Source organism: Schistocerca serialis, chromosome 3 (assembly GCF_023864345.2).
Source record: "Schistocerca serialis cubense isolate TAMUIC-IGC-003099 chromosome 3, iqSchSeri2.2, whole genome shotgun sequence".
NCBI classification, from domain to species: Eukaryota; Metazoa; Arthropoda; class Insecta; order Orthoptera; family Acrididae; genus Schistocerca; species Schistocerca serialis.
In genome coordinates, this window is record NC_064640.1 from 444,271,477 (window position 1) to 444,296,311 (window position 24,835).

Here is a 24,835-nt window from a genome sequence, read left to right on the forward strand (position 1 = left end):
ACTGTGATTTAGGGTTAGTTTATTTTCTACAAACCATGAACTTATGCCATGAACTGCACTATTTGAAACAGAGCCAATGTCGCACACAAAATCCTTTACTACCGAGCTAGTGTCATCAGCAAACAGAAATATTTTAGAGTACCCATAATACTAGATGGCATATCATTTATATAAATCAGGAACAGTAGTGGACAAAGAACCCTCTCTAGCTAGAGCAGAAATGCTCTGAAGTCAGAGTTAGGGGACCTATAAACAACAACAATTAGAACTTTAGTTTCACTAATGGGGCACTCCCCATTAGAACATACCCCACTCAGCCCCCATATCACAGCCACTCTCAACACTGTGAATAATAACCTTCTGCTGTCAGTTGTTAAAGTAAAAGGTGAACCAATTGTGAGCTACTCCCCATATTCCGTAATGGTCAAACTTCTGGAGCAATATTACGTGATCAACATAATCAAATGCCTTAGTTACATAAAAAAAAGATGCCTAGCACAGAAACTTTTTGTTTAATTCATACAATACCTCATATAGAAAATAGAATATAGCATTTTCAGTTGTTAAATGACTCTACATTTGATAGCAAATTACGTCATATAAAATGATCAATTATCCTTATATACACAGCCTTTTCAATAACTTTAGCAAACACCGATGGCATAGAAATAGGTCGAAAATTGTCTACATTATCTCTTTCTCCCTTTTTATAAAGCAGTTTTACTACCGGGTCCTTTAATCTTCAGGAAACTGACCATTCTTAAAGGAAAAATTACAAATATGGCTAAGTGCAGGGCCAACTTGTGCAGCACAGTACTTTAATATTCTATTAGGCACTCCATTATATCCATGACAGTCCTTGGTTTTCAGTGATCTAATTACTGACTCAATCTTCCCTTTGTCAGTATCACAGAGGAGTATTTCAGACATCAATTTTGGAAAGGCATTTTCCAAGATAGTTATATGATTCCCTGTAGAAACTAAGTTTTTATTTAATTCACAAGCAATGCTCAGAAAATGATTGTTAAATACTGTACATATATCTGACTTATCAGTAACAGAAACATTTTTACTACAATCTGACTTTATATCATCGACCCTGTGCTGCTGCCAGACACATAACTGACCATATGGTTTTAATTTTATCCTGTGAATTAGCAATTCTAACCACATACTCTTTGCCTTCCTAATAACATTTTTAAGCACCTTACAGTACTGTTTGTAATGGGCTACTGTAGCTTGATTGTGACTACTTCTAACATTTTGATATAATTCTTGCTTTGTTCTACACGATATCCTTATCCCACTAGTCAGCCAGCCAGGCTGCCTTTTACTGCCAGTGCCCCATTTAGAATGTTCTAATGGAAAGCAACTCTCAAAACGCATGAGAAATGTGTTAAGGAAAGCATTATATTTGTCTTCAATGTTATTGGCACTATAAACATCCCGCCAATCTTGTTCCTTAACGAGGTTTAAAAAACTCTCAATTGCTATTGGATTAGCTTTCCTACACAGTTTGTCATTATATGTGACATTTGTTTGAGTACAAAAGCCTTTTAGTGTTAAAATTTGTGCATCATGATCTGAAAGGCCATTCACCTTTTTACTAACAGAATGTCCACCCAGTAATGAGGAATGAGTAAAAATATTGTCTACAGCTGTGCTATTTTCACCTGAACCATAGCTGGAGAAAAAACAGTCTGCATCAAATCATATGAGCTTAGGAGATCTACCAGCATCCTTTTTCTAGCACAATCGTATACAAAATTAATACTGAAGTCACCACAGATAACTAATTTCTGGTACTTCCTATAAAGTGGACAAAGAATCCTCTCTAGCTAGAGCAGAAATGCTCTGAAGTCAGAGTTAGGGGACCTATAAACAACAACAATAATTAGGACTTTAGTTTCACTAACTTCAACTGCCCCAGCATAACATTCAAATATCTGTTCATTGCAGTGCCATGATACGTCTATGGGCTCAAATGGAATACCGTTTTTTTTTTTTTTTTTTTTTTTTTTTTTTTGTACATAGCCACTCTCCCACCCCGCAAGAAACTCTTGAAAAACAGCCAAACAGCCAGCTAATCTGTATCCTGGTAGAGGAAGACTCTGAATTGTCAAATTATTTAAGTGGTGCTCCAATATAACAATAATTTCAGAGTTAACATCTACAAGCAGTTCACTAACTTTATCTCTGATACCTCTTATAATTTGATGAAATATGCTAATTCCTTCTCTACTTGGATACCTGACCACCCCTGAAGGTGATTCCTTAGTTAGAAGGACTTCTTTAAGCAGGCATACCTATCAGCTGACTTCAATCTAAAAAACGTGCAGCTCTAACACTAACTACTACAGGAATTTTTCCATGGGTTAACATACTACCACCCACTAAGATGTCACCTATAAGATTTGCCAGCCTCCCCTTTCCGATACCTATTGAAATGCATGCCATGACTTGTGAAACCCGATCTACTGGTAGATTTAACTGGCACCACTGCAATGTGACCCATGCCCTATGCCATCAGTGCCTTCTCCAGCCACATTAAGATGAGGCCTATCATGATGCTGAAATAGCTGCACAAAATGCACATTAGTATCACCAGTCTGAGTAGCTATTCTGTTCAAATATGATGAGTTAAGGTAATGATATCATACCAACACATATTTGTGATTGCATTAAGCTCAAATTTTTCTTCTTTCAGAAACAATTTTTTATTTATTCTTTGAAACAAATTTAGATAGTTGACAAGTGTTGACAAAAGCAGCTGCAGCCATACCTTCCCATTCATTTGCTAGACTGGGTAGTCTCACAGGTCTCATACATGTACCACAGATTTGTGAGCTTAAATGTAGTCTTAAGAACCTTACTGAAAGTAAATAATTTGTATTGTAATGTCTTTTATGTGCCTTTTTCTGTAAACTAATGTGAAAATTTTTTATAAGTTATGTGGCTACAGTTCTATGATAGAGGGATGGACGAACCATTAAATGCTGGTTGATGTTAATTCAGATGTATGTTCCTGAGGTCTGTCCTAAAGAAAACAAACCTATCAATATTGGCAATAGAGCAAAAACCTAAGAAATTTTTTAATCACTTCATCTTCCAGTTAAGTGACAAGTAACTCCAACATGAAAAGAAATGGGCTGTGGGTTACCACCTGACCACAAAATTGCAATGCTAATTGTAAGTTTGACTTTATCCATAATTAAATGTGATGTCATGGCTGTATTCAATTTGCAAATTGAAATGTATGTTCCACACCTCACAATGCAAAAACATTAATTTTCACGCATTTCATAATCATTTTGATGAATGCGCTACATTTGGTCAGTAAAATTTTGTACTGTCAAATAGGGTGATTTCGGATGGTTTTGTCATTATTTTGATTGTAACTTTTGCATATATTGTTAGATTAAATTGATTGTTATGCAAGTGGTAGGGTATAAGTGTAACAAATAAAATATCCCAGAACCAGAAAGTGTATGTGTAGGTATATTTATCTGAGGCAGTTAAATAAAGTGTCCAAAGTCACCTCATGGATTGGGGTGATTTCGGACACACGTGTTTTTTAAATCTCTGTCCGAAGTTACTGTATATAGAGGGTGAATTCTGACAGTTACTGCATTTTTTTTAAATTCTACATGCTTTTTATTTGATTTTGGTGACATTTTATACATTTTTAAGGCAGCCTTTTGTTACGAATAAGTGATATGGAATGATATAATGAATTTTATATATTACAGATAAGTTTTTATTTTGCAAGAATTTAAATAAAGAGTCTCTTTGTTCACTTCTGCATGGGCTCGTTTAATATTTTTGCGCGAACAGAAAGATCTTCTGAGTGTTGTTTGAGGAATAAATGCACCCATTCTTCTCCTGGCTAATTATTACGAAATTTCCTCTCTTTTCAGCTAGATTTATCAAGGTAGCCTTTAACTAAATATCTAATATCCAATTTAGTGAAGGGAAATCCCCAATATGCAGCCCTCAAGATACCTTGCTTCAACATCATTTCTTCTTCTTCTTCTTCTTCTTCTTCTTCTTCTTCTTCTCTATTTAGCACTGGCTGTCCTCCCATGTTTTTCGGATGCGCTTCCTGCACTTTATTTTGTAGGGTTGATTTAGGTATACAATACAAATCACATGCTTTTCTGTACAATAATTTACCACTCTGAATATCACGAACAGCTTTATCTAAATGTTCCAGGTCATAATTACACCATACTGTAGCACCTCTCCTGCTCTTATACATTCTTGGCATTGTCCGAAATCACCCCACACAGTACACAGTATTACAAAAACCGTCGTTATTTGATAACCTTGCACGAGAAACTCTACAAACTTGTACAGAAATTGTCTCAATGCTGTTAGCCACTGAGCACGTCAACAATTATGGATACAGTAACTTCCCATTTGGCGCAACAATAGAAAGTTTCCACTTCACGAAAATGCATGGATCTTTAACACTGAGACTGTTCGTCATTTATTCACCTAGGGAAACAATTGACACAAAATAAAAGTTGTGGAAAGTGATAAATGCAATCTTGTGCTTAAAATAACTGGTGCATGGATGTAAAAATAAGTAACTCTTTGTTTCTACGCAGTAACAAAGAGCAAATAAGCCATACTGTCCGAATTAGCCCCAGTGTCCAAAATCACCCCGTTTGACGGTACTACAAGCACTCTGTAGACAATACTCTGTTGTTAGTAGATGGCAGGGAATGATAAATTATGGAGATTGTTAACAAATTTAATACACTCTAAGACAAAAGAAGTGACACACCATGAAGGAACTATCCAAATGTGACAGAAATTGGTAAATGTAACATACATGCGCAGACAAACAAATGATTACAATTTCAGAAAAATTGGATGTTTTATTCGAGAGAAAGAACTTCATAAATTGAGCAAGTCTACACTGCACTGGCCCACTTTCGGCCTTTATGTAAGCAGCTATTTAGCTTGGCAAGCATTTATAGAGTTGTCGGATGTCCTTCTGAGGGATATCCTGCCAAATTCTGTCCAATTGGAATGTTAGATCATCAAAATCCTGAGTTGACTGGAGGGCCCTGCCCATAATGCTCCAAACATTCTCAATTAGGGAGAGATCTGGTGACCTTTCTAGACAAAATAGGGTTTTCCAAGGATGAAGACAAGCAGTAGAAACTCTCGCCATGTACACAAGAGCATCATCTTGCTGAAATTTAAGCCCAGCATGGCTTGCCACGAATGGTAACAAAATGGAGCAAAGAATGTCATTGACATACCACTGAGCTGTAAGGGTGCTACAGATGGCAGCAAAAGGGGTCCTGCTATGAAATAAAATGGTACCCCAGACCATATTCCTGCTTGTTGGACCATATCGTGAGTGACAGTTAGGTTGGTAGCCCACTACTGTACAGGGTGTCTCCAGACATGTCTTCGCTCGTCATTGGGGCTCAATTCGAAGTTGGACTCATCACTGAACACAATTTTACTCCAGTCAATGAGATTCCAGGCTCTAATAACCAGCGATGACATGTCTGGTGATGCCCCGGACAGTAGCGAGATACCAACCAGACACTCAACTGCCAAACGGCCTGACAACTTGTAGTGATGGTCAGGGGTGCTATTTCATTTCATAGCAGGACCCCTTTGGTTGCCATCTGTGGCACTCTTACAGCACGACAGTACATAAACGATATTCTATGCCCCATTTTGTTGCTCTTCATGACAAGCCATCCTGGGCATACATTTCAGCAACATAACACCCACCTGCACACAGCAAGAGTTTCTACTGCTTGTTTTCATGCTTGTCAAACCCTACCTATACCAGTAACATCACTGCATTTCTCCCCAACTGAGAATGTTTGAACCATTATGGGCTAGGCCCTCCAAGGGCAAGGCCATCCAACCAGCTAGGATTTTGAACTCTAATGCATCAGTTGGACTGAATTTGGCACAAGATCCTTCAGGAGGACATCCAACAACTCTGTCAATCAATGCCAAACTGAATAACTCCTTTGTAGACTACATTGTAGACTTGCTCAATTTGTGATGCTCTTTCTCCTGAATAAATCATTCAATTTTTCTGAAACTATAATCAGTTGTTTGTCTGTACATGTATGTCACGTCTACCGATTTCCATCCCACTTGTATAGTCCTTCATAGTCTCTCTCTCTCTCTCTCTCTCTCTCTCTCTCTCTCTCTCTATCTATCTATCTCTCGCCTTAGTGTGTATCTTGCATGATAAAACTGAATTTACCACTGAATATGAAAATAATAGTGAACTGTAATTCCTTGATCTGAATACTGAGAATGCGGTGGTCTAGCGGTTCTAGGCGCTCAGTCCGGAGCCGCGCGATTGCTACGGTCGCAGGTTCGAATCCTGCCTCGGGCATGGATGTGTGTGATGTCCTTCGGTTAGTTAGGTTTAAGTAGTTCTAAGTTCTGGGGGACTGATGACCATAGATGTTAAGTCCCATAGTGCTCAGAGCCATTTGTACCAATACTGAGAATCAAGAAAGTAGGCACATATAGAGTGTATGGAAGTCTACAACAATGGATATTTTGACACACAATAAATCTTTTCATCCAATGGAAAACAATCTGCCCTTTGTTATTGTCTAGTAGACAGAGAACTCAGAATTTTTATGGGTAAAGAATATGGGCCTGAATATTACTACAGTTATCCAAAGGAAGTGGACACCAAGAAAACATGGTGATTAATTAATATGTAAGATGCAAAGCACAAAACAGGAATGCTAAACTCAATGTTAAGAGAATTCTAATTCCATATTTTAGTAACTTGTTACAGAAGGCAGATAACATTTTAAGCAGTTTAAGATTCAAGTTGTATTTGATATGAACAATGTGTTATCATATAAACTCTTAAAACAGAAAACTGACCAGATTAAGAAAGCAGGTGACTGCAAAATTCGGTGCAACACTTTTCATGTAAATTAAAATGGTCAAACTGGCAGGTCCTTCAAAACAGAATAAAGTTCACACAAGAATGCATTTCAGCTCAATAATTTGCAAAAGGTACCTGTGTCCTTGTACATTTCTGTAACTGGCCATGCTTTGTTGGGAACTGAAGAGGGTTTCACAATCTTGCACGTGTGAAATATTTTTAGGAAACTGGATCTGTTAAAACAATTGGAAATTACAGTGCAAAGTGCAAAAAATAAAAATATATTAAATGAACATCCCCCTCCCTCAACTTCAGCCTAAAGCAGATTATGGGAACATCCAGTTTGCCGTTTAGTCTTTCTTTCTCCTCTCAGAATCTCTTCATTCTTTTGCTCAGGTTCCTCCTGCTCTCCTCTGTCTAGATGGTCTTGGTCTTTGTACTTTGTTTTTAATGGAACCCCTTGAAGCTTTCAACCTTCATTTGAAACACATCTTTATCCCAGAGTTCTTTCTGATTGAGCCCAAATTTCTCCATTTTCTGTCTTCTTTCCTCAATTCATTTTAAAGTTGCTTTCAGTTTGATGATGCAATTGATTTTATTTGTCAATCTACATTCACTCATTCTGAAGAGGTAGTCATAAAACATCAGCCTTGCATACAGTGTCTGTGATCGCCTCCACTTGTTTTTACAGATCAATTTCTCATCTTCTTCCATGTATCATCATTTCTTTTTTTCTGTCTGAGGATCTTCCAAACATTTTTCTTTCATCATCCTCTGGTGTTTCCATTTCACCTATCTTATTCAATATCAGGCATTCTACACTGTAAAGTGCTTTTGGCTTAATAACCGTGATGATGTGTCAAATCTTTGCATTGCAGGAAATGGTTCTTTTGTTATATCTATTCTGTAATAACCTGTATGATAGTGTATCTTTCTGGCTCATCCTTTGCTTCTTTATCAAGCCCATTCAGTTGGATTCATTCACCAAGATACTTGACTGTATCTGTTTTCTTGATTTTTCCGAACCTTGCATTCAGATGGATTTCTCCATCGTGTTTGTACTCCTTGTATTCCACTTTTTCATAAAATATCATGAGTCCTGTTCTTTCTGGTATCTCATGTAGTTTTGTCAGCATTATTAGAGCTTGTTCTCTACTGTTGGCTAACAATGCCAAAATCATTGAGTGTTTACCCACTCCATCTTCAAAACCCGTTTCTTTGGAGCAAAGCAAATCTCTTCCACTCCTCCTTTCATGGATTCCTTCCATGTTATTATCTTTCCCAGGACAAAGTTTAAGCACAATGGAAATAACATTTTTTCCAATTTTGTGGAACTGTTACAAATACCAGTTATATTAGTGATAAGGGTGCCTTTGAGGCATGAAGTGTATGTGACATAATTAAGAATCTCAGTAATTTCCATACACTGTGTTTGATATCATTGATACTTAGTGGAAGTGTCCAAATCCTTGATTATGTGCACAAGACATTCAAGGTCATGTCACGTATCTGTTTAAATCAGGATGTGCATTTCCTGGAGGAAAAGAGACTGTGTACACAAATGACTATCTCTGTGACACTAACAAGATTCACAATCCGCATATGCCAATTTATTTTCTCTGAACTACAGTTACTGACAGGTTGCATTTTAAGATGAGGACAAGGTTACAAGACAAGTGATCACAAAATTTTTATACCCTTTGTTTTAATTTTTATCTTAATATAATGACAACACGGCTATGGGGATTTTGCATATATGAACATTTTGACAATGCTTTCCATGGAATGCAGATTCTAGTGTCAAGGCATTTCTGGTGGTGGTGGTGGTGGTGCTTTTGCATTGTGCATGGTTAAACCTGCATTTCGGGTAACAAAATAGTGTCAGAAACTAAAATGCTATGAGTATACACTTAATATTTTCTTTCAATCAATCACAGAAAATATTTTATATTGTGTGGTATCAGCCACCACTGGTCACAGGGCACCACTGTCCACTGATACCTGCCCCCAGTGAACCCCCAAGTCCATCTCTCATAGCATCCAGACTATGCCTTGCTGACCTTTTCCAGCAGCCATATTCTCAAAAAATTCCCTCCCAACAGCCCACAAAACCCATTACCTAAAGAAACCCAAAACACTGTTGTCAATCTGTCTGCGAAAAACCTGAAACCTACAGAAGTTTCAGTCCTATCCAAAGCCCTCACCATCTGCCCTACAGCCAGTTACAACCATGCTGGACTTATCAAAGACCTACTCTCATTCTCCTGAACTCTACAGACAAAACACTTTTTTCCACTAATCCCTCCAACCAAAGCCACCCAAAATCCAACACTGAACACTGGTTGCCCAGTTCATACTTTCATCCTACCATTACCATCCCCTAGCGCCATCTAACTACCACCTGGTCACCTTCCACCTTATTCCTTGAATAAATAACTAACTAACTACACCCTCACACATAATTACTTTTCCTTTGAGTGGAATATTTACAAACAAATCCATGGTCTGCCATCGGCACCTACATGGCATCCCCTTTGTGCCATCTATAGGAAACCTTCCTAACCACCCAAAATTCCAAACCCCTTACTGATTCAGGTTCGCTAACAATACCTTCGTGACCTGCACCCAGGGCAAGAAACTCTATCGGTATGTGCACAACAGCACACAGTAGCAATATGTTCCAAAAAGGGGTGCATAGAAATGTGATACCAAATGGCTTAAATTTTAACTGTACATTCTTTAGACAATCATCTAGAAATGCCATTTAAGCATTTTCTATCTGTATTCATTATCAAAGCATACCATAAAAACCACAATTTTTGGGTACCAAAAGTACCAATTGTGGGGATGGCCACTTCTATCATTTTCATTCACTGAAAATCGCCAAAATTTTTACCATATGCTCTTAAGATTATTTTCTCAGAGACCCTTTAAACCTTTTTTTATATCACCATCCATTACTGAGATCCATAGCTTCAAATTTATCATGCAAGTAATATTCAGTCTGAGGGGTAAATTTAGTTTTAACTGACATTGTGAACAATGGCAAGGGTTCTGGGGTCATCGCTGAGGTTCTGAGGTCATCATCAAACCATGTTTTCAGTTGCCATTTTTTCACCAATAAAACTTTATGGCTTGCTGTGTCTGTATAATGAGCACTTCATGCCTATATAGGCAGAAGACCTCCTTCCAATATAGACAATGTGCCATGCCGCCCCCCCCCCCCCCTCTCTCTCTCTCTCTCTCTCTCTCTCTCTCTCTCTCTCTCTCTCTCTCTCTCTCTCTCTGGGCCAGACCCCGCAGCCAGAGACAGTGGTCATGTGTGTGAGCTGTGTGTGTGTGTGTGTGTGTGTGTGTGTGTGTGTGTGTGTGTTGTCTATTTCAGAAGAAAGCGTTCTGGCTGAAACTTTATATGTTTAGTAGTGCTTTTGTTGTGCCTGCCTGTGACTCAACATCTCCACTATGTGGTGAGTAGAAATCTATCCTTTTCATAATATTTACATAAAATTTTGTCACATAAAACTCTTTGTACTTGCGAATCAAACACGACATTTTTTCGGTATACTGTAATTGTACCCTAAAATGTTGTGCATTTATATGTAAAATAGTATAAAGAAAAGTTTCAGTATAAAGTGAACATGTGTTGAATGAAAGTCCTGCACTCACTTTAAACTATATGATGCACATATTTTATGTGTTGTCACTTTACACGGTACCTTTGTTGTAACGCTTTAAAACCTTTTGTTTTTATTTCTCAGACAGCAGTTTCAACATTTCATTGAATGTAACTTAGGACTCAATATTTTGTATTTGGATGAAACAAATGGCAATTCCCATTCATTCAAAAAGAACCATCCTGCATTCTGTGTTCACCTTCTAATATGCATATCTATTTATTTTTTTTATATGTGTCAAAGTACATGAATGTGTATTGACTTCATTTTATATCATCAGTACATCTTGCTGTAGTGGGGAAAAGGAGGGAACCAGTGGAAAAATGCTCCTGCCTGACCACAAAAAAGGCAAGTATGTTCCTCTTTAAAAGACACTGACAGAAAAGTGAGGAACCAGCTGCCTCAATCCTCATTCCACCTTCCTCACCAAAAATTTTACCATGCGAACATATTTGCACTTTTTTAATGCTTCAGATAGTAGCAGACAGGCAGTGACAGTGGAAGAGAGACGAGATGGTCTAGTGGGGAGAAAATGGCAGTGAAAAAGAAAGAGAGATGGATGAAGTCGATAGAAGTGGAAGGCAAAGAGAGAGAGAGAGAGGAGATAGTGATGGTGAGAGACAATGGCACTGAAAGAGAATACTCACTCACTGAAATTTCCTTGTCTAGGGGTCACAACCCCATGCACACCCTCACCAAGGACACGGGTGGAGAGGAGACAATGGTGGTTTAAGAGAAGCACAGCAGACTGTAAGAAAGGAAGAAAGAGACAGTGACAATGGGAGAGAAAAAGAACAGGACAAAGGGAATGTTAGTGGGGCAGAGACACAGTGAAAGTGGCAGAGGACACAGTGGTAAGGGAGAGCCCAAGAAAGGAATGGTGACACTGACAGTGGGAGACCGACTGGAGAAAGTGTCAGTGGGAGAAAAAGAGACAGTGGAGAACGAAAGAAATATTGACAGTGACAGTGGAGGGAGATGCTGAGTATGAAGGCTTTATTACAAAGACAGATTTGGTAAATGATTTACAATTTTCTGTGTCGAAAGAACTTGAATATCTTTGCACGCCAAAAATTTGGTGAGGATGGCAGAATGGGGGTTGAGGCAGCTGGTTACCCACTTTTCTGTCAGACTTTTTTTAAGAGGAACTATTCACCTTTTTGTGGTCTGACAGCAGCATTTTTTGCTGGTCTTTATTTCTCCGTAGTCTCAGCACCTTCTTACCCCTCTGCTTCACCTGGTCCTCCTCAGCCCAGTTTGACATCTACCTAGATAATGACCTCTGCCTTTCTGATGGCTCCATACAAACAAACCTCCATCCATATCAAACCCATCAGCAGTAACTGGATTTTGGCACCTGCCATTCCTTCCACAAGACAAAGTCACTCCCATATAGTCTGGTCACCTGTGGACGGCGCAGCTGCACTGATGAGAAACCCTATGCTCAGTATTCTGAAAATCTTACTAAGATCTTCACAGACATGCACTACCCTCTCCAGCCCAAACCTAGACTGCAGGCAGATGGGGTTGGGTTGAGTTGAGTTGATTTGGGGGGAGGAGACCAAACTGCGAAGTCATCGATCTCATCGGATAGGGAAGGGGAAGAAAGTCGGCCATGCCCTTTCAAAGGAATCATCCCGGCATTTGCCTGAGGCAATTTAGGGAAATCACAGAAAACCTAAATCAGGATGGCAGATGTGGGATTGAACTGCCGTCATCCCGAATGTGAGTCCAGTGTGCTAACCATTTCGCCACCTTGCTCGGTACAGGCAGATGCTGGATTGTCTTACCCATAATATTGGATGTTGGCAGGTATCTTATTGTCATTTGAGGAGATAGCACCCTGTGCTGAAGTTTTGTATTCCACTAGTGAAATGACATACTGTTCGGTAAAAGTAACCCATAATCTATGCTCAGTTGTGTGTCATATTTTGTACCTTTACCACTGTTTCAAATGTCACAATATTCTCATGGCACCTGGCTATATGTGATGTCATGCCCTGTTCAGTCCTGTCTTTCGTCTCTTCCTTAAAAGAACAATTTGTTCATGTTCCACATTTACATTTATCCCAACTTACTGCACCAGCATAATTCGTGGAAATAACTGTCACCTTATGTCACTTACAAGGGGAGGCCGCCAATTGTGAAATTCAGATTCAATTCATACTGCGCATAATAAAAGCTCATGGCCAGAGGTGTAATGTGGCAAAGCACCAAGATGCACTTCTCAGCTGTTGTCGAGAAAATCGCCAGTTAAAGTAAACCGTTGCGGTGAAATACTCTCTACGGTTAATAATTTTCTACGGCATCGTGGCGCAGCGGTAAGCGCTCGGGTTCATGATCTGAAGGTCGGCGGATCGAATCTCGCGCCACGCAACGTTTTTTTTTTCTTTTTTTTTTTTTTTTTTTAGTATTTGTTTTTTGTATTTTTTCCGGCAATCAGTTGCAACAATTATGCATATAATAAGTTGTTGAAAGTCGTTTGTCATGGAAAAACTGGCGACTTCGAACATCATTATGTTTTCCGCAAACAAAGTTGTATTTCACAAATGTTATTAATTGTCTTCATAATGTTAACCACGTATAGTTAACGGAAGACGTAGAAACGATATTCCAAAACGAATATGTATAGCGTAAGTCAAACGTTCCAATTAGAATAGAAACCCCACGAACACAAATTTTCTGTGGCAGGTATGAAATATAAACTCCGTTACTCGCTCGTTACACTTGAAGGACAGATGCTGAATGGGCCGAAATGAGCTGCCGCATAACAGCGTACTTGCCTGCTAACTTCAAAAGAAGGTAGATGCGGTCCTTAGCGCAACTTATAACATCGTCGAAAATCAATGAGCTTTGGTACACCTTGTTAAACAAACGGAAAAATGGAGGCGGTACAATTGGAGAGCGATCCGCCTTCACCAACATGCATATACTGATTTTCGACGATGTTATAAGTTGCGCTAGGGACCGCATCTACCTTCTTTCGAAGTTAGCAGGCAACTACGCTATTATGCGGCGGCTCGTTTTGGCCCATTCGACATCTGTCCTTCAAGTGTAACGAGCGAGTAACGGAGTTTATATTTCATACCTGCCACAGAAAATTTGTGTTCGTCAGGTTTCTATTCTAATTCTAACGTCCGCTATATGTATTCGTTTCGCAATATCGTTTCTACGTCTTCCGTTAACTATACGTGGTTAACATTATGAAGACAATTAATACATATAGCGCCACGCCGCCGTAGAAAATCATTAATCGTAGAGAGTATTTCACCGCAACGGTTTATTTTAACTGTCGATTTTCTCGACAACGGCTGAGAAGTGCATCTTGGTGCTTTGCCACATTACACCTCTGGCCATGAGCTTTTATTATGCGCAGTATGAATCGAATCTGAATTTCACAATTGGCGGCCTCCCCTTGTTAGTCAGATTCAGCTCTTAAGTAGCACTCTGTGTGCACCACTCATGAAATTGCTTCACAGTCTTAATGCTGGCAGACTTCTCAGATGGAAATAACATTATGCATCTTAACAAAATGTCCATATTACTCAAATTCTTTTATGTTCCGATCAGTGCACAAGAAATTCTGTCATTAGTTCAAATGATATCGTATTTATTACAAATGAATTCAAATATGGAGCAACTGTGGATAAATGAGATCACTGTGAAATAAAAATTTAAAACTTGAAGACACACAATGTCTCCATACCGTCAATCAGAATTTTGTATGTTCCAATTTGTCCTGATTTCCTTCATTTTCTTTCTTTTTTGTCCAGCTTTTAAGTAGTAAGCTCTGTGTCTGAAGAAGGGTATTTCATTTTATAACTGTGTATACTAGAAGGTATCAGATAGATTATATAATGGTAAGACAGAGATTTAGGAACCAGGTTTTAAATTGTCAGACATTTCCAGGGGCAGATGTGGACTCTGACCACAATCTATTCGTTATTAACTGTAGATTAAAACTGAAGAAACTGCAAAAAGGTGGGAATTTAAGGAGATGGGACCTGGATAAACTGACTAAACCAGAGGTTGTACAGAGTTTCAGGAAAAGCATAAGGAAACATCTGACAGGAATGGGGAAAGAAATACAGTAGAAGAAGAATGGGTAGCTTTGAGGGATGAAGTAGTGAAGGCAGCAGAGGATCAAGTAGGTAAAAAGAAGAGGGCTAGTAGAAATCCTTTGGTAACAGAAGAAATATTGAATTTAACTGATGAAAGGAGAAAATATAAAAAATTCAGTAAATGAAGCAGGCAAAAAGGAATACAAACATCTCAAAAATTAGATTGACAGGAAGTGCAAAATGGCTAAGCAGGAATGGCTAGAGGACAAACGTAAGGCTGTAGAGGCTTAGCTCACTAGGGGTAAGATAGATACTGCCTACAGGAAAATTAGAGAGACCTTTGGAGAAAAGAGAACCACTTCTATGAATATCAAGAGCTCCAATGGGAACCCAGCCCTAAGCAAGGAAGGAAAAGCAGGATGGTGAAAGGAGTATACAGAGGGTCTATACAAGGGTGATGTACTTGAGGACAATATTATAGAAATGGAAGAGGATGTAGATGAAGATGAAATGGGAGATATGATACTGCTTGAAGACTTTGACAGAACACTGAAAGACCTGAGTCGAAACAAGGCCCCAGGAGTAGACAACATTCCATTAGAACTACTGACAGCCTTGGGAGAGCCAGCCCTGACAAAACTCTACCGTCTGGTGAGCAAGATGTATGTTGTTGTTGTTGTTGTTGTTGTTGTTGTTGTTGTAAGGAAAGGAGTAAGGAAAGGCAAACCTATGTTTCTAGCATTTGTAGACTTCGAGAAATCTTTTGAGAATGTTGACTGGAATACTCTCTCTCAAATTCTGAAGGTGGCAGGAGTAAAATACAGGGAGCGAAATGCTATTAACAATTTGTACAGAAACCAGATGTCAGTTATAAGAGTCAAGGGACATGAAAGGGAAGCATTAGTTCGGAAGGGAGTGAGACAGGGTTGTAGCCTCTCCCCGATGTTATTCAATCTGTAATTGAGCAAGCAGTAAAGCAAACAAAAGAAAAATTCAGAGTAGGTATTAAAATCCATGGAGAAGAAATGAAAACTTGGTGGTTCGCCAATGACATTGTAATTCTGTCAGAGACAGCAAAGGACTTGGAAGAGCAGTTGAACGGATTGGACAGTGTCTTGAGAGGAGGATATAAGATGAATATCAACAGAAGCAAAACGAGGATAATGGAATGTAGTCGAATTAAGTCAGGAGATGTTGAGGGAATTAGATTAGGAAATGAGACACTTAAAGTAGTAAAGGAGTTTTGCAATTTGGGGAGCAAAACAACTGATGATGGTCGAAGTAAAGGGGATATAAACTGGAGACTGGCAATGGCAAGGAAAGTGTTTCTGAAGAAGACAAAATTTGTTAACATCGAGTATAGATTTAAGTGTCAGGAAGTCGTTTCTGAAAGTATTTGTATGGAGTGTAGCCATGTATGGAAGTGAAACATGGATGATAAATAGTTTGGACAAGAAGGGAATAGAAGCTTTCGAAATGTGGTGCTACAGAAGAATGCTGAAGATTAGATGGGTATATCACATAATTAATGAGGAGGTACTGAATAGAACTGTGGAGAAGAGGAGTTTGTGGCACTACTTGACTAGAAGAAGGGATCAGTTGGTAGGACATGTTCTGAGGAATCAAGGGATCACCAATTTAGTATTGGAGGGCAGTGTGGAGGGTAAAAACCGTAGTACAGAGAGACCAAAAGATGAATACACTAAGCAGATTCAGAAGGATGTAGGTTGCAGTAGGTATTGGATGATGATAAAGCTCGCACAGGACAGAGTAGCATGGAGAGATGCATCAAACCAGTCTCAGGACTGATAACCACCACAAGAACAACAACAACAACAACAACAACAACAACACAACTGTGTTTCATGAATGTCTGCAAACAGCATCTCCTGACAGCACAGTTTCTCAATTTCTGTCATGTTAGTCTATGTTTGGAGGTTAAATGACACTATTCTAGCAATCCCGACATTACAGGTACAATCAGCACACATTCTGCCCAAAGTTAAGAGTAAAACATAGGCAACTTATATCACTGTAATCATTCTTTCTATCACTCTACAGTGTTAATGGAAGAAAAGCCCATAACTACATAAAAAAATATTTGCTCTAATGTTTATTTACATAAAAAGTTGTCAATATCCGATAGACTGCAAAATACTTGTCCCTTTGGGAACTATCACTTACCAAAATCTTTTTTCTTCCTTTTAAACCAATTACAGAATATTAGATGGAATACACTAGACACAAAATCAAAACACCCACATAACATTTTAGCTATGAGGTTCTTTCAAATGAAACCAGGTCAGTGCATCTACCTTTGTCTTACACATAAGGTGGCACCATATAATTATGGGTATGGTGGCGCCATCTATTGGTAGAGAGACTGAAGTATGCACACCGTTTGATGTTGCATACCACCAGTGTGGTTTCACACCGAAGAGAAGGTGCTCACACATGTTATCGTCCACTACCAAACATGTGAGTAAGTAGGAACAACAGGGAGTCATTCAATTTCTGGTGGCGGAGGGAGTTGGAGGCCGTGAAATGTATCGACAGATGAAGGCTGCGTACAGTGAGTACAGTCTGAGTCATTCAAGTGTTGTGGAATGGCGCCAATGATTCCTTGAGGGATGTGAGTCACTGGAAGATGATGCTCGTCCTGGACAGACTCATCGTGTCATCTCACTGAAAATGGTTGTGGAAGTGAATGATTTAGTCTTGGACAACCGCAGAATCACCATGGACAAGATCCATCGGTTACAGCATATTAGCATGAGCACTGCCCACACCATAATGCATCAACACTTGAACTTTCAAAAAATCTGTGCGCAGTGGATTCCCCACCAACTGACTGCTGAACAGCACAATACTCAAATGGTGCTGTCTTTGAGTCATCTGCAACATTATCATGAGGAGAAATACGGCTTTCTGTCGCATATTGTCACAGGTGCTGAAACATGGTGTCACCATTTTGAACTGGAAAGCAAGCGTCAGAGCAAGCAGTGGAAGCACGCTACTTCACCACCTCCAAAGAAAACAAACAACATGCACACCAGTTCTGGTAAGGTCATGATGTCCTCCTTTTTTGACCGTAAGGGCCCACTGCCTGTCGAGTTCCTGGAACAGGGAACCACCATCAATGCCCAGCGTTATCAAGCCACTTTAAGGAACTTTACATAAGCCATCAAGCCAAAACACCGAGGCATGTTGTCCAATGTTATTATCCTCCTGCATGATAATGCTCACCTACACACGGCCAATGCGGTGACGACAACACTGCAGCAGTTTCAGTGAGAAATGCTGGAACATCCACCATACAGGCCTGACCTTCCACCGTGTGACTCATTTGTTTGGACCTCTAAAACAAACTATTAGCGGCCGATTCACAACAGATGATGAAGTGTGTGACTGGGTCCAGGCCTGGATCAGACAGCAGCCTACTAGCTTCTTCAAGGATGGAATCGACTGGCTAGTGTTGCAATGGGATAAATGGGCCAACAGTTTTGGCAACTATTTTTGAGTATGTGTACAGTATATAAACACATTTTTGAGTTAATAAAATCATGACTGTTACCTTACACTAGTGACTGGGTTTCATTTGAATGCACCTCATAATGAAACTCAGTTGCTTCAACAAAACTCTCAAAATAGTGCATTGTATCGAAGGACAGTCCAAACGCTTCAAAACAGTCAAACTTTTTGCACTGGAATGTTAACGTGAAGAAAGTTTTCCAGTACATTATCCTTAAGTTAAGAGGAGGGAAATGCAGGAAACTTGAACCAAGACACTCAGAACAAGATCTGAACCTAGCTCTCTTGTGGAATATTTCAAAATTTCTATGTAAAATCATCTTAAGTAATGCTATTATTGGAGATAGAACATTTATACAACAAGGAGCCATTGTTGTGAACTACTGCTTTATGTCAATCTAGTTATCTACTTTTTAGTACTGGCATTGAAAGGATGTTGTATAGTTCCTTATTAGGGGTGCAAGGCTGAACATATAAGGAATTGTAAAAATTAACAACACAATATTTAAGTGATGAAATACCTTTCCATACAATACTGCACATTCCTCATGCAGGTTGCTGTTAAGCATTTTCCCCAACAAGAGCTGCGTGCGACAAAGGTTCGAAGTCTGAAGCAATGTCTGAAGTTTCAGTCTAATAGTTTTAATATTTTCCAGTGAAGTTCCATCTTTTTGGAGCTTTGCAATGTTTTCTAAATACAAAATAGCTAACTGAGTGTGAAACTTTTCAACCTGAAAAATAAACAGTATACTAGTTAAAGGGACAAAATATGACTGATCTTCCACTGCATTACAGCAAAGCCTCACTTTGACTATTTTGTGACTGCCATGAATCATCAGATACGTGGTGTTGTAGTTACCTGCAAATTCTTGTCTAGTACTATATATTCGAGGTACTTTATTACTGCTTTTGGGTAACGGTAAAGATATTCTACCACCACATCAGGCTTCAGAGCTCCATCCTGGTGAGTATCTTGTGAACGCAGTGTGAAAGCACCAACACCAATTTCTTCATCTTGGCTTAAGACATAGTCTGCATACCTCCATATAAGATCAGTATCTTTAAGACTGTAAAAAAAAAACACAGTAGTTACTCTTTAAATATAATGTTCTTTTTTATGTGATTTTAATTCTGAATTTTATTAAATAAAAGCTATACTACAAGTATGAAACAACATTAAAAACACCAGTACTAGCAAAAAGAGCATGCAGCTTTGAATGAAATCATAATATATCAGTTAATATATTTTTATTATAAATATGAGGGAACATAATGTTACACAATACAGTAAATGTAACCTGTGCCTGATGTAAGACTAAGGGTGCAAACAAACCAGTCTTTAACAGTCTTGTCATGCTGCAAATGAGGGACAATAAAATTCACTGCAAAGTGTGCTGTCTTCTCCCTCTCCTACACTGCTAATGGATCCACTGGAATAATTTAATCAAGTTCAAGTGCTTGTGCCCTTGGAAAACAATGTGCCACCAGGTAAAACATTATGGTTCCAATATTAACCTGTGTTATGAGATAAAGATGTAATTATTAAGGAAGAATTCTGTGTTTTCATGATAGATTATTTACAGTGGATAATTGCTACAAACTAATAGAACTGATGCATTTCTGTTGTTGAATATTAAACACAAACAAGCCTATATAGACAGGTCTCAAACATACAACACCCAAAAGATATCGTGTTCACAATTTTTTAATATGTCAAAGAAAAAGAAAGATAGAAGCTTATCTTTCACGTGATGACAAGGCCATTAGAGACTGAGCACAAGCTTGGATCAGATCAGGGTGGGGAAGGAAATTGGCTGTATCCTTTTCAAAGGAACCATCCTAGCCATCACCTTTATCAGTTTATATTAATGATGGAAAAGCTAAATCTGGATGGCCATACTGAGATTTGAAGCCCACTCCTCTGAAATCAAGTCTATCATCTTGGCCACAAAATCATTTTACTTGATCAATTTGTTTGAAAGACAGTGAGAGCAGGCAGAGGGGGGACAGAGGGGGACAGAGGGGTGGCAGAGGGGGGAGAGGGGGGAGAGGGGGGAGATGGGGGGGAGATGGGGGGAGGGAGATGGGGGGGAGGGAGATGGGGGGGGAGGGAGATGGGGGGGGGAGGGAGATGGGGGGGAGGGAGATGGGGGGGAGGGAGATGGGGGGGAGGGAGATGGGGGGGAGGGAGGGAGACAGAATTCCTCGAAAAATATCTAACAAAAAAATTTTCTTTGTTGGTATTGATTACATTGATTATTTCAATAAAACAACATGGAATCATTCCCAAAAAAACTATGAGAGATTTTTTACCAATTTCTTTAAACTGGAGTCCGCAGCTGCACAAGTGACATAATTTCTCCTTTATTTGGATGTAAATTTTCCACATTTACTTTTGTTTAATACTTACAGCCAACTAAATGTATAATGATATTATATAACATAATACATATTGTGGGTATTATGGTTCAACTGAACAAAGCAAAAATACAATTCTACTTATGTAAGGTCACAAGTAAGTGGTGATATCTTAGTGTGCATTGGTGCACAGCTATCAATGTCTACCAATGATAAAACCAGTGGAAATGTCAATAATATGTAGCCTAAATATTTTATCATTCCTGAAATTTAAGAACGTTCACTTCTTCAAACATAATCAATGCAGTGCCATTAGGTTGATTTTAGACTGTTCAACTATCAAGACTGCATCACAGCCCAGCACGAGAAAAGCAGAATGTTCCCCAGTTGCCCAATTGCATCACATAGAATGTTTTTGTATCACTGTAGCATAATTAATTTAGTATTTGCTATGTTTCTGAATTTTCATTACGTAATTACCATAGTTTTCTTTGAATTAAAGGTAATGACCAAATGGTCCACAACACCAAACTTGTAACAAGCCTCTTTAACACTCTAGTGGGCACGCCGATGTATAAATTGTGCCAACCTCAAATAACATTGCCTTGTACTGTACTGACATTGTTCGACAATATGAGCTCGTACCTATCCTCTCATCATTGCTTCAGCTAACACAGTGATAAGCTGTCTTGTCATATGTCCAAGCGAGCAGCAGTAATATAAAAGAAACAGTGAGTTAGGTGAGAAAACATTTACAATCTGTGCAAGAAAATGACCCAGATTCTGGGCTAGCAGCGCAGTCCCACAATGAGGTAGTTGTCTCTGAGACAATTAGTAATCAAATAAGCTTTTGGCAGGTATCTGATGCAATTATGCTGTTTAATGCCCCAAGGTAACACATGTATGTGGCAAGAGAGTGATACAGCAAAAGTTAATTTTATTACTGCTTAATTAAACAGTGATTTAGCTCATATAACAAAGTTTATTTTATCATTTTTAATTCAACTATGATTAAACTGTGATTATGCTCATACACATTTATCTTGGTAACATAAAGATAGCTATTCTTTATATGTGTAGAAAGTACACTGCGCAACCCATTCAAGGGTTAACAATCATAAATTTAATGCATCACTTTCACAGGGTATACTTACACACAGAGTAAAGTATGCCATTATAAGATCTCTATTTTCAGAAAGGTAGTAAGGACAGATATTAAAACCTATCAACCATATAATTATTAACTTCCTTCTCAAAAATTATGGAAAAGATAATGTCTTTAAGTATAGTTGGGCATATCTTCAAATATAATAATCTGAGTCAGTCGCAATTTGATATAAAGAACAGCCTCTCCACTAAACTTTCCTTCCAGGTTTTCACTGACTATCTATTAAAATATCTACATGCCAAGATTCACCTACAGTGATTTTTTGTGATTTGTCTAATAAATTTTTATGTGCAAATCACAACATTCTTTCAAAGAAACTTAAAAGCTCATAACTTTCAAGGTATAATGTGTAAGTCTTTCACTTTATATTCAGCTGATAGGAAAGGAAGAAGGAAGATCCATGTTTAACATCCCGTTGACAAGGCCATTAGAGATGGAGCACAAGCTCAGATTAGGGCTGGATGGGGAAGGAAATCAGCCATGCCCTTTCATAGGAAGTATGCCAGCATTTGCCTTAAGTGATTTAGGGAAATAATGGAAAAACTACATCTGCGTGGCCAGACACGGATTTGAACCACTGTCTTCTCAAATGCATGTCCAGTGTGCTAGCTACTGCATCACCTCATTTGGTTAACTAATATGAAGCAGAGGGGCATGTTACATAGCTACCTCAGCTCTCATGATGAATCTTCTTCTGGGTGGGGGCAACTTATAACTGGCAATTCAAAGGTTCAGTTTTGGTCTTGCTATATATAAATGACCTCCCATCTCACAGTGATAAAGCAGAATTTTGCTCCTTGCTTATGATACAAGCATCATAATCACACCCAACAGAACAGACAACACATGAAATTTTTAAAGACACGTTTGAAACAGAATGTTCAAAATTTACGGGTGTGCATACTGATCATAATTTGAACTGGAAATCACATGTTATAGGTATTCTCAAACACTTAAGTTCAGCAACAATTGCTCTATGTGTAATTGCTGGTTTTGGTGATGAAACCACCAGAAAATTGGGCTGCTTTGCATTATTTCATTCTTTGATGAGATATGGACAAATCGTATGGGGCACTTCCACAGTACGCATTACATGGAAGCATGCTGTAAGGATAATATCTACTGTTCATCCTCGAACTTCATTTGGGCAACTGTTTAAAAACTCTGGCATTCTAATAACAGCCTCACAATACTTTAATCTTTTATGAAAGTGTTGTGAAGAATTAGGCATTATTTGAAAAAAAAAGAAAGGAAAAAAAAGAAAAAAAAGAAAATGTGGCATACATAAATACATTATAACAGATATGCTCTGTGGTTCATACAAGAGCACCGCTGAACTGTTCCACAGTGCTCTTGTATCAGTGGTGTACTCTGTGGCTTGTAATATGGGACAGATGCACTTGGCAAAACATATTATAAATACTGGTTTCAATTTAGATATGCCAACGCATCTTACATCAACTATCCAGCTAATTAAGATATGGAGTACATTTATAGATCTAACTGGGTGCTTGCATTAACCTATACCAAGATCAGATGATGGTAACTCTGTTTTAGCAAAACCAGTCATTGTAAATAAAGGTTTTGCAAATACAATCTTCACTCACAAGTTGTCTTCCTTCAAGTTAAATATAACAAACACAACATAACTTCACTCTTGCACATAAAGAAGCAAAGTATGCAGCCATAAAAACATTTGATCAACGCACTAGTTAATTATAGGTACTGGAATATAATGAAAGTTTTAAAAACAAATTCAAATCATTTCTGCTTGACACCTCCTTCTATCCCATATATTAATTTATGAGTAGATAGTACACAAGGGGTGGATAAAGATATGGACAGATCAAATACACAACACATTACCATGCCTTATATAATCCAAGAAAACTGTTGGCAATGAAAACAGCTTCCTGTTGTCTCAGAATGGATACACACACATTCTGTATTTCTTATACCATTCTACCAGCAAAACAGTGGCAAGTTCAGGTAACAATGATGGACGCAGATAGTGACTGTGCAACCTTCCTGCCTAAGTAGACCACAAAAGCTCAATGTTATTGATATCTGGTGACTGTGGTGTCTTTGTGCTGACATAACCAGTCCTGGATCATGACAGTTGTGTGAGCAAGGGCCCACTCGTCTTGGAACACATATTGTATCGTGGGATGAACCTGATCACGCAAAATGGTCACATAATCCTTGGCAGTAATGTGACCTTGCAGGATAACCATGGAGCCCAAGGAATGCTATAATATGACTGCCAAAGTCACCACTAAACAAAAACCATGTTTCACTCTTGGCAGCAAGCAGCCTGAACTGCATGCTTGGGGCAACCTACACCAGACATAAACTCAGCCAGAAATTGGAAACAGTGTGAAACAAGACTCATCCAAACAAATGACTTTTATCCAGCGCTCCATAGTCCAGGTGTTATGGCTTCCGTATGTTTTCCTGAAATGGGCACTTCCATAGCTGAGGTGTCATTTTGGAATTCCAGCTCACCTTGCAATTCCTAACTTATGGAGATTTTCTGTCACTATCCTCTTCAACAATTGTCCATCACAGTCAAGCAACACACACTTATGTCTGCATTGTGACTTGGCAGATTATGTTGTTCTGCTGTCTCTGTATGCAGTATAAACCTTTAACATGACGCTTCTTGAAATGCCAAACACATCGGCTATCTTGGTTATGAAAGCACCCACAATACGAGCAGTAACAATTTGTCCACATTCTAATTCACTTAGCTCCAATACAATCCACTCACAACTACATACAACACTATTCTGACCATGACTAATACATTCCACAGGTGCATTTCATGGTCAAATACAACAGCACAATATGCAGGCTTCAATAGCATTTCATTTATGTTCAGGCACGCATTTCTCACAGCGTTTCCATATTTTTGTCTAATCTCTATACATGTGGTTGGGTTGTGTGTCTCAAATTTTGAAAGCGAGAAATCTAGTTCTGTAAATGGCCAGCATGCAGCCATGCTTTCACAGAGAAAACATATTTTATTTATGAACCTATTGATACATTCTGTATAATGATGATTTGTCATGAATATGATTCACAGAACATGAAAAAACTAAAACTAAATTTCAAGGTGTCTGGGTTTATGTTACTGTATGCAATG

General features: G+C 38.6%; 1 protein-coding gene across 1 annotated transcript in view; it reads right to left on the reverse strand.

Moving 5' to 3' along the window:
- Positions 1-24,835, reverse strand: part of LOC126470339 (transforming growth factor-beta receptor-associated protein 1-like) — a 176,046-nt gene that overhangs the window by 35,698 nt on the left and 115,513 nt on the right. Inside the window, exons 10-11 of the mRNA XM_050098127.1 lie at positions 19,024-19,231; positions 18,686-18,895 (exon numbers count right to left, since the gene is read on the reverse strand). Of these exons, the coding sequence (XP_049954084.1) occupies positions 18,686-18,895; positions 19,024-19,231 (418 nt within the window). The remainder of the gene's footprint in view (positions 1-18,685; positions 18,896-19,023; positions 19,232-24,835) is intronic.